Consider the following 14,631-nt stretch of genomic DNA (forward strand, 5'->3'; position numbering starts at 1 on the left):
TGTGATCCAAGGGTCTTCTTCCTTCTGTCTCTTGTCAATCTCTCCTGAGGGAGGGTCTGCCAAAGTGAGGTGATACTGTTCCACGGGAGGGTTTGAGATGCTTCCCAGAGAGACAGGAGGAGAATTCCTTTTGCAGATGCCTTAGCAGCACGTGGCTGGCAGCAATAGTGGCGACAAACAAGGGGCAAAGCGGGTTCCCAGCAGTGCCTGTATCCTGCCACCTCTCCGCTTTTCCTTCTCTCTCTCCCTCTCCACCTCTCTTAGCCAGGCTCATGGCCGGGGAGGGCAACTAACACCTACTTCGGGGTGGTGAAGCAGGCTTTGCAGCATCCCCCTGGCAGCCCCAGGAAGATTTCTGGCTGCGTCAGCCAAAACTCCTGCCGGGGAGTGCTGCAATGCAGCACACCCCACCCCCGCGGCTCTGAGCCCCAGCCTGGGCTGCCAGTGCCGCCGGGTTCCAGCCCCGCTGGGCCGGCAGGCTGCCCGCCTCCCCTTCCCGCCGAGCCCTGGTGATTCCAGGTTGCTCGGCATTCCCTGCTGCGGGCACTTGGCATCCCCGGCGTGTGTCAGCGCTGCCCGCCGCGCCTGCGGGCTCCCAACGCGCTGCCTGCAGGACGCGCCGGCTCCCCGAAGGGCTCGGCTGTGGTTTCGTATTTCATTTCCCTCGCACGCTACACCCGAATTCCAGACGCTTTCTGGCTTGGCTGCTGCATGGACTCAGAGCACAGGTCCTTTGCCGTACCCAGAGGAGGCAGACGGGGCTTCCCTCGGCTCCGGGGAGTGGACCATGAAGACGTCAATTGTGTTTCTGCTTTGCGCCTCGGTTTTCCCAGGCTTTTCCCAGGGCAGAGTTGTTGGAGAGGATGAAACTGGTTTTGCCGAGTGTAATGTGTTCTTCCCTGGACAAGTCCCACCCGAAGGATTTACAGAGCCTTTCCACGTGAAAATCTGTCAGCAATACAACAAAGAGCCTCGCTTTGCAACCCTCTACAGTACTAAGGACAAAATCCCTCTTTATTCAGCTTTTAAGTATACCAAGCCAGCCCAAAACAAGGAGGAGAACTGGCTGGTTGAACCACAGGTAAGTCAGCTTTTCCTTTGCTGTAAAGCAAATGTTTCTGGGGAACATTTCCTCTGGGGTGGAGCTGGGGATAGGATTTTGCAGAGGAGGCAGGAGCTCTGCTTGTTGAACTTTGTTTGATATTAATTTAGTGGAAGCAGAACTTATTTTTGTGCTTGGAACTGAGCAAACAATTAGTTCCTTGTCTCACAGGGCTTTTAATGAAAGCTGGGAGGGGAGATCTTGTAAAGTCATCTTGGACACCAGCTAATGTGCCTGTCCTGCCTAGGCAGCTCTCATGGGCAGGGAGCACTGCTGGTGGGTAGCAGGGTTAAACATCACAGGGTCAAGCTGAAGTTTGTTCTGCTGCCGGTATGATCGCAGTGTTGATAAGAGCTCTTTGGCTTCACTGCACAGGGATAAAACATCCATTCACAGCTCACCGAGTTGATGCTGCAGCTTTTTGTTGTGTCCCTGTGTTGCAGACTCCTGTAGGGAAATGAATTAACATGTCCTGGAGCATGCAGGCTGCAGTTGGGTCAGAAATGTGCAGGATAAAATGAATTTCCCCAGAGCCTCAGTGGTTTTTGTCTCCCCTGACACTTGGCATATTTAAGGAAGTCCTTCGGGTTGCTAAATTTAAAGGAAATCCTTAAAAAATTCCTGGTGCACTCAGACAACACGTATGGCTTGGTTTACCTCTCCTTTTCTTTTCTTTCTTCTTTTTTTTTTTCTTTCTTTTTTTTTTTCTTTTTGCCCTGTTTCAGGTTTTTCATCAGCCATGATGGGGACTTTTGTAGCAAACATCAAGCTACCCCCATCTATTGTGCTCAGGAATAGATGGGAATGTGCAGGAGTGCCTTGTCAAGGCAGGAACTGCTGCAGTATCAGAGCAGCGTGTTGGGAGCTGGACATTGCCAGAATCAAGGCTCACTCCTGACCCAGGAGAATGGCTGCCTTGCTAATTTTCCTCATGTGTGGTGATGAGATACTAAGGCCATGAGGTCACAGACAATGAAGACAGGAGATTCTACGTCCCTGTCTTCACCTTGGACTGCCTCCTAGCTCTCTGGGCTGATTTTTGAGTTGCAGGAGTTCCCAAGGACCTTTTGATCTCTCTTTCCACTTCACAGATGGCTGTGGGAGGTGTTTGCTTGCCCTTTTAAAACAAAGGGAAGCTTTTTGCAGACTCTGCCATTAGGAAGTTAAGGAAGGGTGATGAATTTTTAAAACACAAAGAGGACCTAGGTGAGTGAGGTTCTTTGGTCAGTGCCATGGAGACAGTGAGGCAGAGCAGCAGAGATGAGATCCTTTCCAATATGCCTTGGCCACTGACACCCTTCCTCACCTCTAGCCCCCTTGGCTCCTCCTGCTCTTTGTGGTCTGTCTCACCAGACCTGCCCAGATAGCCTTGAAAGCCATTCCTGCCATGCAGCAGTGGGCAGCTCCTCCACAGCAGCTTTGGTTCTCCAGCACCTTCCTCCATCTGGCACCCCTGCCCTCCCCGCTCCATCCCTCTTTACCCCCCACCTTGCCATACAATCATAGAATCACTTAGGTTGGAAAAGACCTTCAAGATCATCAAGTCCAACCATAAACCCCACTCTACCAAGTCCAGCACTAAGCCGTATCCCCAAGTGCCACATCTAGACAACTTTTAAAAGCATCCAGGGATGGTGACTCAACCACCTCCCTGGGCAGCCTGTTCCAATGTCTGACAATCGTTTCAGTGAAAAAGTTTATCCTAACGTCTAGTCTAAACTTCCCATGGCACAGCTTGAGGCTATTTCCTCTTGTTCTATCACCAGTTACTTGTGAGAAGAGACCAGTGTCTACCTCTTTACAGCCTCCTTTCAGGTAGCTGTAGAGGGCAATGAGGTCTCCCCTCAGCCTCCTTTTCTTTAGCCTAAATAGCCCTAATTCTTTCAGCCTCTCCTTATAATACTTGTTCTCAAGGCTCTTCACCAGCTTCACTGGACACTCTCCAGCACTTCATTGTCCTTCTTGTGTTGAGGTGCCCAAAACTGGACACAGTGCTCAAGGTGCAGCCTCACCAATAACAAGTACAGCAGGACCTCCCTGTTCCTGCTGGCCACACTATTTCTAATCCAGGCCAGGATGTCTCTGGCCTTCATGGCCCCCTGGGCATGCTGCTGGCTCCTGATCAGTGGCCAAGCAGTCAGAACCCCCAGGTCCCTTTCTGCTGGACAGCTCTCTAGCCACTCTTACCCCAGCCTGTAGTGTTGCTTGGGGTTGTTGTGGCCAAAGTGCAGGACCCAGCACTTGGCTTCATTGAACTTCATATAACTGACCTCAGCCCATCGATCTGGTCTGCCCAAGTCTCTCTGTAGAGCCTCCCTACCCTCAGGCAGATCAACATTCCCTCCCAACTTGGTGTCATCTGCAAACTCACTGGGGGTGCATTCTATCTCCTCATTAAGATCGTTGAGAAAGATATTCAAAATAAGTGGCCCCAACACTGAGCCCTGATGAACCCCACTTGTGACTGGCCACCAGCTGGATTTGGCTCTATTCCCCACCACTCTCTGGGCCCGGCCATCCAGCCAGTGTTTTACCCAGCAGAGCCAACACCCATCCAAGCCATGAGCAGCCAGTTTTGTCATCAGAATGCAGTGGGAAGCAGTGTCAAAGGCCTTAGGGAAGTCCATGTCTCATACTGCTCCACCTCCTCGTTTTCCAGCTCAGGAGACTAGGTGTCATCATCCTTGTCAGCATTACAGAGTCCCAAACCTTGTGTCTTCTGCCACCAAAATCTACTGCAGTGCCAGAAGTAATTGGCCAGGTGCTTCCTTTAGTTGCTTTGTCTTCTCCAGAGAGCCCCCATGGGTTTCTGTGGGTCTGTTCTTACTTTACACTAATGAGTCCCCTTCACCCAGTGCTGAAATGCAGGTGTCTCAGAGGTGGGAAGCAGCAGCTCTGCCGTTCACTGGAGCAACATCACTCTGAGAGAGAAAATACCAGGGGGAAAAAAAATGGCAGAAGAATTTGTAGGGGGAAGAAATTAGTACTATGAAAAATTTCTGTAACTCAAGAAATAAGCATGTACATCCCTCTCAGTCACTGCCAGGCTGGATCTGGGAGGAGAAGGTGGAAAAAAGATTTCACACCCATGATGTGTGTTTCTGTCAAAGTCATGTCAGATGGTTAGGAAAGATCAGATGGCTGCTTAAGAGAACCCATAGTAGCACCTGCTCTGTAGCATCTTTTCTGGGTAATTTCCTTGCCAAGACAGGGATAGCTGGGTATGAGCAGGCTCAGTTGCACAGTGTCATGTGCTCATGCCTGTGTATATGCACATGAAGATGCAGAAACACAGGAAACAGAAAGAAATCTCTATAAAAACACTCTCAACACTCTCGTGAGGGCTTCAGGGCTGCCACATGCCTTTTTGGGGTAATGATGTAAGTGGTGAGGGCATTGTCTCACTCCTTGCATGCCTACCTCCTCAGGAATGTCTGCCTGGGAAACAAATGTCAAATGTACTGCAGAGGCAGTAACTGGGTGAGAAGTGCAAGGAATGTCAGTGCCACCCACCACCAATTGGCAGCTGGAAACAGCAAATTAATTCAGCAATTAATGAAAAATTAGAGAGCAGGAAGGGTAGACTGATGAGCAGGTTACTGATGGCTCAGGTCTGAAAACTTGCTCTGTCACAGATCTCCTAGGGGCTGAGAGCAAGACACTTAGGTGGCTTTCCCCTCATCTCAGTTTGGTTGTATGAAAACCTATGGTTTTGAATCTTTCTGTAGCTTGGAAGGAGATTGAAAACTCTGGAGGTTCTTTTTCTGCCTTAATGCATGAAGGGCTGGAAGAATCACCTTGTGTTTTTGTTTGGTAGATGACACCACCAGCCAGATGACCAAGGTGGGGCTGGCATTGCCCACCTATAGTACCTCTGAGCTCCTCTTGCCATCTCTCTTGGTAAACAGTCAAGAGAAACAGGTATTTCTAGAGCCACCCATGTGAATGTTCTACAACAGAAACCTTGGTGTAAGAGTTACTGTGCCTGCTTCCTGACAAACGAGTCCCACACTAAGGTTAGATGAAATATTTCCACTGCAATCAAAGGTGTAAGCTTGCCTGAGGCAGCAGTGAGGGGAGTGGGATGCTGACGTTCACCTGGATCCTCAGTACAAGGGTGGGTAAAGTGGGAGGTAGCAGTGTCCTGCCTTGTTACATGACCAAACCTGATGGAAGCTGCCTGCCCTAATGCCTGTGTGTTGCTTTCAATCCCCCTCTGCCCCTTCTGTGAAACTGCAACCCTCCCTTAATGGAGCACACCAGTATTGTTAGGTGCTCACATCCATGCAGGTGTTCAGATGCATAATTTATCTTTAAATCCCCATCCTGTGAATGAGGTATTTACCTGTCTGCTTGGATCTTGCCCTTAGCTGTTCCAGGTGATTTGGACAGGTGGCTTCATGGCTGACTCCATGGATGCAGATAGGCTTTGGCAGTGACACAAATGAAAAGCTGTTTGAAGCAGTGAGGAAAGGCATCTTGCAATGCAGATAAGATGCAGTGCTGGAGACAGCCTGCCTTTGGGGCTGAGCTGGAGGAGGCATGAAAACCTCAGCTACACACGAGTTATTACAAACCATAATATGAGTTATTATAAGCATACCTTGGTGATGTCAGAACCTTACGCAGGAACAGCACACAGCCACATTTTTATCATGGTCTTTTTTAATTGCACCTAAACAATCCCAATGGTATGTGCAAAAGCCTGCAGCTGAACAGGTAACCAGACATATTTTCTTGATAGGCACCTCAAGCTTTGCATGTGTCAGCTCATAAACAGAGACAATTAACTTTATACCATATGCTTCATGTAGGCTGGGAGTGTCTGCCAGGAGGCAGAGCTGACCTGTCTTGGGTCTGTGTAGTCTTGTGGTACAGCACCTCAGCCTTCCTGCAACATTCCCCTTCACTTGTCAAGAAGGCAGAAGGGTCCTGAAGCAGAAAAAGGGCTGCAGTGCTGCCATGGGTGTCTCTGCAAGTGTGTCAGGCTCACAAGGGCCATAGCATGAGGGGCAGTTCCCAGGCACAGCCTCACACCCAGGCTCACTCCCCCCTTACCTGTACTGTGGGGTTAAATGCACCTAGTGCATCCTTTGTCCCCTAGCACAACACTGTCACCTCATCAGAACAGGGAGAATGGTTTGGGGGGACAGGAAAGGACAGTGATTTTGTGGAACATAAAATGTCTGGCCTCATCAGCCATCTGCAGCCTGTGAGTTTGGCGTGAGCCGTCTGCAGCCTGTGAGCCTGAGCAAGAGGAGCAGAATAAGGCAGCAACAATGCAGGATAAGTCTTTTTTTAAAGGGTGTATTTAGAAAAAGCTATGTAGGGCTCCCTGCGATCTTTCCAGTCCTGCAGGAATAAGCATCAGCTGCTTCCAAACAAAGTGCAAGAACCCTCCTAGCAGGAGGTGGGGGTAGTGCAGCCCTCTGCAGGGGCTGGGCTTGGCACCGTGACCAGCCGTGGTGCAGAGGGAGCCCTGAACCTGGACCGCAGGGGCTGGCTGGTGGCTGTGCTCGGTCCTGTGGCCAGGGGGACGGACAGCTGCTGCTGACGGTCGCTGGTGGTATCTCCTCCCCCTGCCTGTCAGCACAGGCTGGCACAGAGCTGCCAGGAGCTGGTATGGCATTAAGGGATGCAAACTCTGGGTATGGTTGCAAGGACGTAATTGAACATCTGTCCAAGTGCATTGCAGGACAGCCAAGGGAAGAGGAAGGATGACTGGGAAGTGATTTGAGGTAGAAAATGAATTGTTTGACATAGATGTCTCCAAAGTACATATCCCATGGTGCAGTAAACAATCCATAGGCCAGGAGCAAACACAGGATATGTAATTGTGCCAGCATAGTGCTGGGACCTGAGGGCCACGGCCTCTGAAACAGAAACTACAGGAGGCCATGACTGCTAGACACTGTCTGCCACCCCTGAGCTTCTACCGACATGCTCACCCTCTAATCTGGGGAAACAATTACAATCTATCTGGCACATCCCCCTGAAGCAGCTGCAGGCAGTGCCAATAGATGTGACTAAAGGACAGGCAGAGCTGTGGAAACCTGAGAAATCCCTGAGCAGACCCTGGCATTTAGTGCTGCTGCTTCCACTGCTCATTACCTCCCTGTGCGTGGCTCTGTGTGCAGCTCCAGGATGAATTCCTGCTGCAGCAATCACTGCCTCCAGCTCTGCAGCACAGGCAGACACAAGTATGTAGCACAGATTCCATCAAGGACCTGTGGTGATGGTGTCCTCGCCCGTGTTACACCAGGAGGTGGGTAGTCATTAAGGATGAGGTTCAGACTACTAATGACAAGCCCTGAGAAAGCCCTAGCAGCTCATTGCTGTGCCTGTGTCCAAGGCAGGGAAGTTCAGGTCACCTGCCATGGTGCTTTGCTTCATTCTGACTTCTTACACAACCAGTGGTGAGAGGTAAATGCCTTTGCTAGTGCCTTATATACCATGCTTACTCCACCTGGAGTGCTGTATCCAGTTCTGGAGCCCACAACATGGGAAGGACATAGAGCTCTTGGAGCAAGTCCAGAGAAGGGCCACATAGATGATCAGAGGGCTGGAGCACCTCTGCTATGGAGACAGGTTGAGAGAGTTGGGGCTGTTCAGCCTGGAGAAAAGAAGGCTTTGGGGAGACCTTATAGCACCTTCCAGTGCCTGAAGGGGCTACAGGGAAGCTGGAGAGGGGCTTTTTACCAAGGTGAGTAGTGATAGGACAAGGGGTAATGTTTTTAAACTGGAAGAGGGGAGGTTTAGGTTAGATGTTAGGAAGAATTTCTTTGCTGTTAGAGTGGTGAGGCACTGGAACAGATTGCCCAGGGAGGTCATGGAAGCTCCCTCCCTGGAGGGGCTCAAGACCAGGTTGGATGGGGCTTGGAGCAACTTGGTCTAGTGGGAGGTGTCCCTGCTCATAGAGAAGGGGTTGGAACTAGATGATCTTCTAACCGAAACCATCATATGATTCTATGATTCTGTGTTGGGTTTTTTTCATGGCTTGGATGCGATAGTTCAGAGGACTGAATTAAGGTGCCATGGCAGGTGCTTAAATGAACTGGAGGTACAACCACCATAGGAGGTGAGAACGTAGCCCTAAATCAAGCCATGTATTGGTCTTAAAAATTTCTTCTAGAAAAAACCCCACAAGTTAGCAGCTTGGTGCAGGATGTCTGGTGAGACTCTGGAGGCTGTGTTGGGTTGCAGGTTGGACTGGAGAGCTGCAAGCATCCTTTGCAATGCCCTTGGCAGGGCAGCTAAGTAGATCATATGCTCCTCTGAAGTGTTGCAAGGAAGAAAAGGACCGAGTGCAGGATGTGGTCTGAGGCACAGCGTGTAGTACCAGTTACAATGGAGAATATACTTTGAGGCCCATTTTACACATTGCTTTTTAGGAAGGCAAATTGCATCCAGTAACTCTCCTCTGTTGTAATTTCAGATAGATGATCCAGAAAATGACCTGCATGAGATGGTGCATGAAGCTGATATTGCTGACACTGTGGCCAACCTTGGTGCAAATCAAGCCCTGACCTCAGACTATGTGGGCTCTGGTTACGAGAGAGGGCTGCTCAATCCCAGCTCGCTCAACGACGAGGATTTCCAGATGGCCACTTACACTCTCACAAACGCCGTCCCTCTGAGCCCGTCTCTGAGCAAAAGCTGGCACGGAGACATTAGGATGGTAGTGGAGCAAGCTCTGGTCCCTCACTGCTCCAAGAAGGACCATCTGTATCTCCTTGCAGGTGCAATTCCTTCCAGTGTCCGAGTTAAAGGGAAGGTGTCAGTGCCAGAGACCCTCTGGCTGGCAGCCTGCTGTCATGCTCCAGATGGATGGTCCCTGGGACTAGTAAAAAAAACGAATGATGAAAACAGCTTGGTGGACCTCACGGTGAGAGAGCTGGAGAAGCAGCTTCTAGCAGGAGCTCATCTGTTCAAGGGCAACTGTGGGAAAGACAACCAAAGCCAGGGGAAAACAGAAGCAATACTGCAAGCTGTCAGTCAGATCCGCTCGGGAGAGCAAGTAGGAAGTAGTGACAACCAGGAGGCCAAAGACAGTGGCTTGGTGAGAAAACTGGTTGGCATCATTGCTACACCTTTCATCAAACTTCTGGAACTCCTCATCTACGTGTTTGTGGAGCTGGTGAAATTTGCATTTTATTTTCTGTGGCTTGTTATCAAACGGGTTGGTGGTACAGTTCTGGATGGAGTCTACAGCCTGTGCCACGGGGTGGTGTCCTACCTTAAAGCTATCAGCATGGTGCTCATCAGCATCCCCTATGATCTGGGGAGGGTCATCGTCAACATCTTCCTAGGCTTCCTGCAAATTGTTCAAGATGTGGTATTCCTCACCTACAGGATCCTGTGCATCCCCTTGGGGTTTGCCCTTCACCTCGTTGCTTTCCCTTACCACTCCATCTGTGCCATTCCCTCTGTCCTAAAAGACATGGCTGCTGGGATTGGAGGCACCTTTTCACTGGTCATCGATGCCACAGCTGCAGTTCTGCATGGCTTTTACTACCTGGCTGGTCACATAGTCAAACGGTTTGTCCCTAAAGGCTCCTCTGATGACTGATGGGGATGGAAACCAAGGCTGCAAAGACACAGACTCAGGGAGGAGTGGGGAAAAGCTTTAAGATACATGGCCAAATGCTATCAGTTTTGTTCTGGTATTTATTGTAGTGAAATTAATAATAATGAACCGACTGGGGAGTAATGGGGAGGGCTGAGGTAACGTTGCTGGGGGTGCCACCACTGTAACTCAAGGTGTGTCTGTTGTTAAGTGTTGGGGTTTTATGGGTGCAGGCCACAAATGTTCTGTGATTTGCAGATGCTTCCTCTGGGAGTTGCATGTTAAATGTGGTACAAGGTTATTTCTTTCTGGCTATGATAATGCTGAGAGCTATGCACTGGCAGCGAGCTCTGCAGAAGCCCACCCTGCCAGGGAGGAGGTGGTGGTCAGAGGAGGATTTTAGTTATGGAGGGTTTTCTGGGACCTGGAGAAAGGAGAAGGAAGCATGAGTGCAAGGACTTGTGGCTAGGAAACAGGAGGCAGCAGGGCATGATGGGGGCAAGGTCCTGCTTTTTGTTGCACTGCTCATTGAATCAAGGTGGAAGGGATGCAATCCACTGGTGAAAGGGCTGCAACCAGATGTATCTCATAGTCCTCAGGTCTTTCCAGGCAGCTGAAATCACATGGATCTTGCTGTGAGGAAAGACCTACTGCATGTTACTTTGCATGGTGGGAAAACATTTTCCCTTAGCTGTACCAAGGTTATCTTCCCCCAACCCTTCCTTGCTCTCTGATGACGACTGAAAGTTTAAGTCCTGAAGCTTCAAGACATGGCATTCCCTGAAGGTATAAGCCCCTGAATGTCCCAACCATGAAGCCCTTGTGCCTGCTCTGAAGCCCAGCAGCATCTGAGAGTCACGCTTTTGGCTTTGAATCAGATGCCTCCTGCCATGCCTCCCTTGAGGGCTGACAGCTCCCCAGGCACACAGCGTATTCACATGCCCAAGATCTCCACGAGATGATGCCCAGGCTGGCAATGGGTACCACCACAGCTGTCCTTCTGAGGCTTCTTTTGAAAGCACACCTTGCTGGGGAAAAATTATGCTCCTGGGTTTCCCTCTAGGGCAGAAGAAAAGCAGCTCTTCCCATCAGTCTGGGTTTGTGGCAGGGACTTCCCTACAGAAAGAGGACATGGGAGAGGAGGTGCATGGGGAGCACGGGAGGGATTTTGCTGCTTTTGCACAGGGTGATTTGGTGTTTTCACAGCCCCTTCCTGGAGGCAGAGTTGGAATCGGGCAGGAGCCAGCCCTGGGCAGGGCAGGTGGGTCCCCCTCTGTGCTGTGCTGGGAGTGCAGCTGGCCTGGGGGACATGAAGGAAGGTAGTCTTGCAATCAGGAGAGAAAAGGCAGAGGGAACAGGAGCCTCATGGTGAGTTACCTGCACTAGGAGGTCCTGGCAGCACTAATGGAAGAGACCACCCAAGAGAGGAAGAGAGGTCTGCATGGCTGCTGCAGATGCAGGAACCATCATGTTGAAGCTCAACATGACCCCGAACAGCAAAGCCTTTTGCTGGGCATTTCCCCTTCTAAGCTGGTTTTGGAAATCTGGAGTAGGGAAGAAGTGGTTGCACCCACAGAGGGAGATCTGGGGTGCAGCACTTATTTTCTCCTACATGGCTTGTCCTCTCTGCTCGCTTCTCACCCCTTTTCCTCACTGGTATGAGCCAGGACCTCCCACATCTGGGACACCAGAGCTGCGTCATGTGTGGAGGATTTTCAGGGGACCATCAAGGGGTTGTAGCTGGATGAGGAAGAGGCACAGGGACACCTGGCACTGCTGGAGGAGAGCACAGGTTTGCTGCCATTCCTCAGAGTTTGACTCAGCATGGGGCTTTGGATCTCTTGATGCAGTTGCCTGCAGGAGGGAAGATCTGGGTCTCAGCACCATTTGCTGTGGCTGGACTCCAGGAGGCATCTGGGAGTCCTACTTAAATAGATCCTTCCCTTCACTCCCACCTCTGTCCCTCCTTCCAGCATCTGGTGGTTGTGGGTCCCTGATCTGCCTTAGCATTCCATAAGGAGTCCCAGGGGTGTGCAAGCTGGTGCTGCCATCTCTGGGGGATTGTGTTGGTGGTGGCCAGTCCTGTGCTGAAGAAAGGCTGATTACTCAACACAGCAGCTTCACCTCCATGCCTCATGCTGCCTGCAGCAAGGCTGAGATGGGGGGATGGAATCAGAGGGAAAAGGAGATGTGGCTGGTTCATGGTGGTGACAGAGGTGGCATTCATGCAACCAACAGTGTGTGCACGTCCCAGACCAGGTGGCACCCTGTTTAGCAATGATGTTAATGGCATTGGGGATGTCAGCCATGAGGATGCCCATGATGAGATGGGGAGGCAGTGGGATGAGCAAGCAGAGAGGATGACTCCTTGTCTTACCCTTTGTGGGTCACAGCTGGTTTGTAGAAAAAGAGAGGCTGCTGACAAGCAGCACTGTCTTTGCTCAAAAGGCAAGTCAGCTTTTGTGTGCTGGGGTGTGTAGCTGGGTGAAGCCAGTGGTATTTTACACATCCCTCCTTTGCCTTGGAGCTGTTTGTTCAGGAATTTCATGTGCAAGGGGAAAGGTCCAGGTTGCTCCCAGCAGCCTGCTGATGCTCTCCAAGCCAAACTTTGCATCAATGCCTACGCAAACATGCCTTTCCTACTGCAGATCCAGGCATGGAGCTGTTTTCCCACTCCTTTATGAGACTGTGTCCCAGCCCCTGCACTCCTCTCATGCTACATGGCAGCTGTCAAGGCAGGAGAGCAGCCAGCTCAGGTCCCAGGAGATGCCAAGGTAGGGTGACAGTGGTGCCAGCCTGGAGGACCCCGGGTCTCTGGCAGCCTCTGGAGGCATGTTTGGTGGCATAAGCTTTCAAGTGCAGCCCAAGCATTGGGGAGGAGGTAGCTGCCCCCCCAGCTGTCTGTCTCCTGCCTTCTGCCTGGCCTTGTCTCTGACCCATCTCAGATGAGCAGCACTGCAGAGTGGCCAGTGTTGCGCTTCTCAGGGTTCCTTCACCCAAAGCAGATTCCTCACACCTTAAACCAGCAGCCCCCCACATCCCAGCTCCAGGAGCACCTCCACTGCACCCCCCAGTCGCAGCAACGTGGGAGCTCATGTGCTGAGAAGCAGCAAAGCTGGAGCACCTCAGGAGGTCTGCATTGCCACATCTCCATCACCTTTGCTACCCAGCCTCGCTCGGGACAGGCCAGCAGGTCTCCATGCTGCAGCTGTGTCTTCTGACCACTTAAAGGTGGACAGTCCTTGAAATCTAGGGGGCTGCAGCACTGCAGGATTTGGGCAGATGTGAAGCAATGGTGTTAAAACTGTTTTGACTTACTCTGATTCCAAAGGCCAAGAACCGCAACCAGCACGAGGCATTTTTCTATTATGCTGCGTGTCTGAGCAGGTGATGGGAAATCTGCCTCCAACGCTGAGCAATTATCACGGAACAAGCAACATCCTGCTACAAACTAACTATTGTTTGAGATTATTCTTATCTGGGCATGATTTATGGCTTCTGAGCTTTAGTCTATCCTTGGAAACATATGGCTTCAAAAAATAAAAGTTACTTTTCCAAAGAGGGGCTGGTATCACGTTTCTGTCAGAGCTGCAAACAAGATAATGCAACCCAGGGTGCCCTGACTAATCAGGAAAGCACCCGCAGCACAGTTGCTCTTTGTTACAGCTTGACATCTGATATTAATTGCTCTTTTGTGCTTTTAAAACACCTTTCCTCTCTCAAAGCACTTTAAAAAAGAGTTAATTCCTTAAGCTGTAGAATGTGTAGGTAAAAGCAGAGGGGTTGCAAGCAGTGGATTCAGCTCTGTGTGTGCCTCAAGGGAGGTGGAGAGGGGATTTTTTTTTTTTATTCTTGTGAGATGCACCTCAGGTGCAGCGTGACAGCCAGTTTGGTTACAGAAAAATCACATCAGATCAGGATGATTCTTCGCAGCTGACAGGGAGAAACACCCTCTTCTGTAATGCCGTTCCCTTGCCCAGTTTTATCCTGACTTTAAAAGAAGAAGCACTCCCTAAAAGTGGCTGTTTTCCTTCTCTGACAGTATAGAGATCCAGGGATCACCATACCAGATGTTGACACCTGCATTTTGGAGGTACCTGTGAGCAAATGAACCCCTCCAGCAGAGCCTGCGTTCCTCTTGGATCTGCAGGAACTCATGTGAGATGCTAGAACAGGTTGCCCAGAGAAGTTGTGGATGCCCCATCATTGGAAGTGGTCAGGGTTGGGTTGGATGGGACCCCTGCCTCAACCAGCTCACCCAACACTTTGACACAGGCATCTCTGTGCACCTTGAGGTGACCCTTGTCTCTGCTGCATTCACCCCGGGGCTGGGCACCAGTAACAGCAACCCCAGCAGCACAGTCCCTAGGTCACAGCCCTTGGTTCAGGTCCTCTGTGTGGACCTCTGCTGCCATGGCACATTTCAGAGCTGTTCACCCCTGCGTGGAGCTCCATCACCAGCTCTGTACCTCCCTCTGCCCAGAGAGCTGCTCCAGTTGGGCAGGAAACCAAGCCATGCTGGTTCATAGGTCATCTCACCAGTGTAGTCAGTGCCAGAAAATGGAAAAGCTGTCAGAAATAATAACCAGTGTAGCTTGTTTGGTCAGGAAGGATTGCCTGGGAGCAAGGAGCATGAGGTGTGTCTGGGATGTGATTGTTAGCAAGGTTGCAATTCTGGTGGGTTTGGGACAATTTCTCTCTGCTGCATGGTCTGCAAAACTGTTGGACTTACTTCAGTTTGGGAATGGACCTCACACTGGGCAACATCTGCCATTGATTTCCACAGAACTGGTATTTCCATCCAAGCAGAAAGTCCTACAGACTTTCCAGAGGTGTTAGTGTTACAGCTGGCTGGCAAATCTCCAAAGAAATATATCCTGTCAGAACGGGGTGATTTATCAGAGATGGTTCTTTTCATGGCAATTTACTGCTTTAGTAGAAAAGATTTTTCAGGTCCAGGCTG

General features: G+C 50.7%; 1 protein-coding gene across 1 annotated transcript; it reads left to right on the forward strand.

The window, feature by feature from the left end:
- The first annotated feature begins 571 nt into the window (after nucleotides 1-571).
- Nucleotides 572-13,227, forward strand: ENDOD1 (endonuclease domain containing 1). Its single transcript, XM_051644195.1, has 2 exons — nucleotides 572-1,081; nucleotides 8,538-13,227. The coding sequence occupies exons 1-2, from the start codon at nucleotides 788-790 to the stop codon at nucleotides 9,669-9,671; spliced, it is 1,428 nt and encodes a 475-aa protein (XP_051500155.1). The 5' UTR covers nucleotides 572-787; the 3' UTR covers nucleotides 9,672-13,227.
- Nucleotides 13,228-14,631: the final 1,404 nt, after the last annotated feature.

The sequence above is a fragment of the Apus apus genome, chromosome 1 (assembly GCF_020740795.1).
Source record: "Apus apus isolate bApuApu2 chromosome 1, bApuApu2.pri.cur, whole genome shotgun sequence".
Classification (NCBI taxonomy): Eukaryota; Metazoa; Chordata; class Aves; order Apodiformes; family Apodidae; genus Apus; species Apus apus.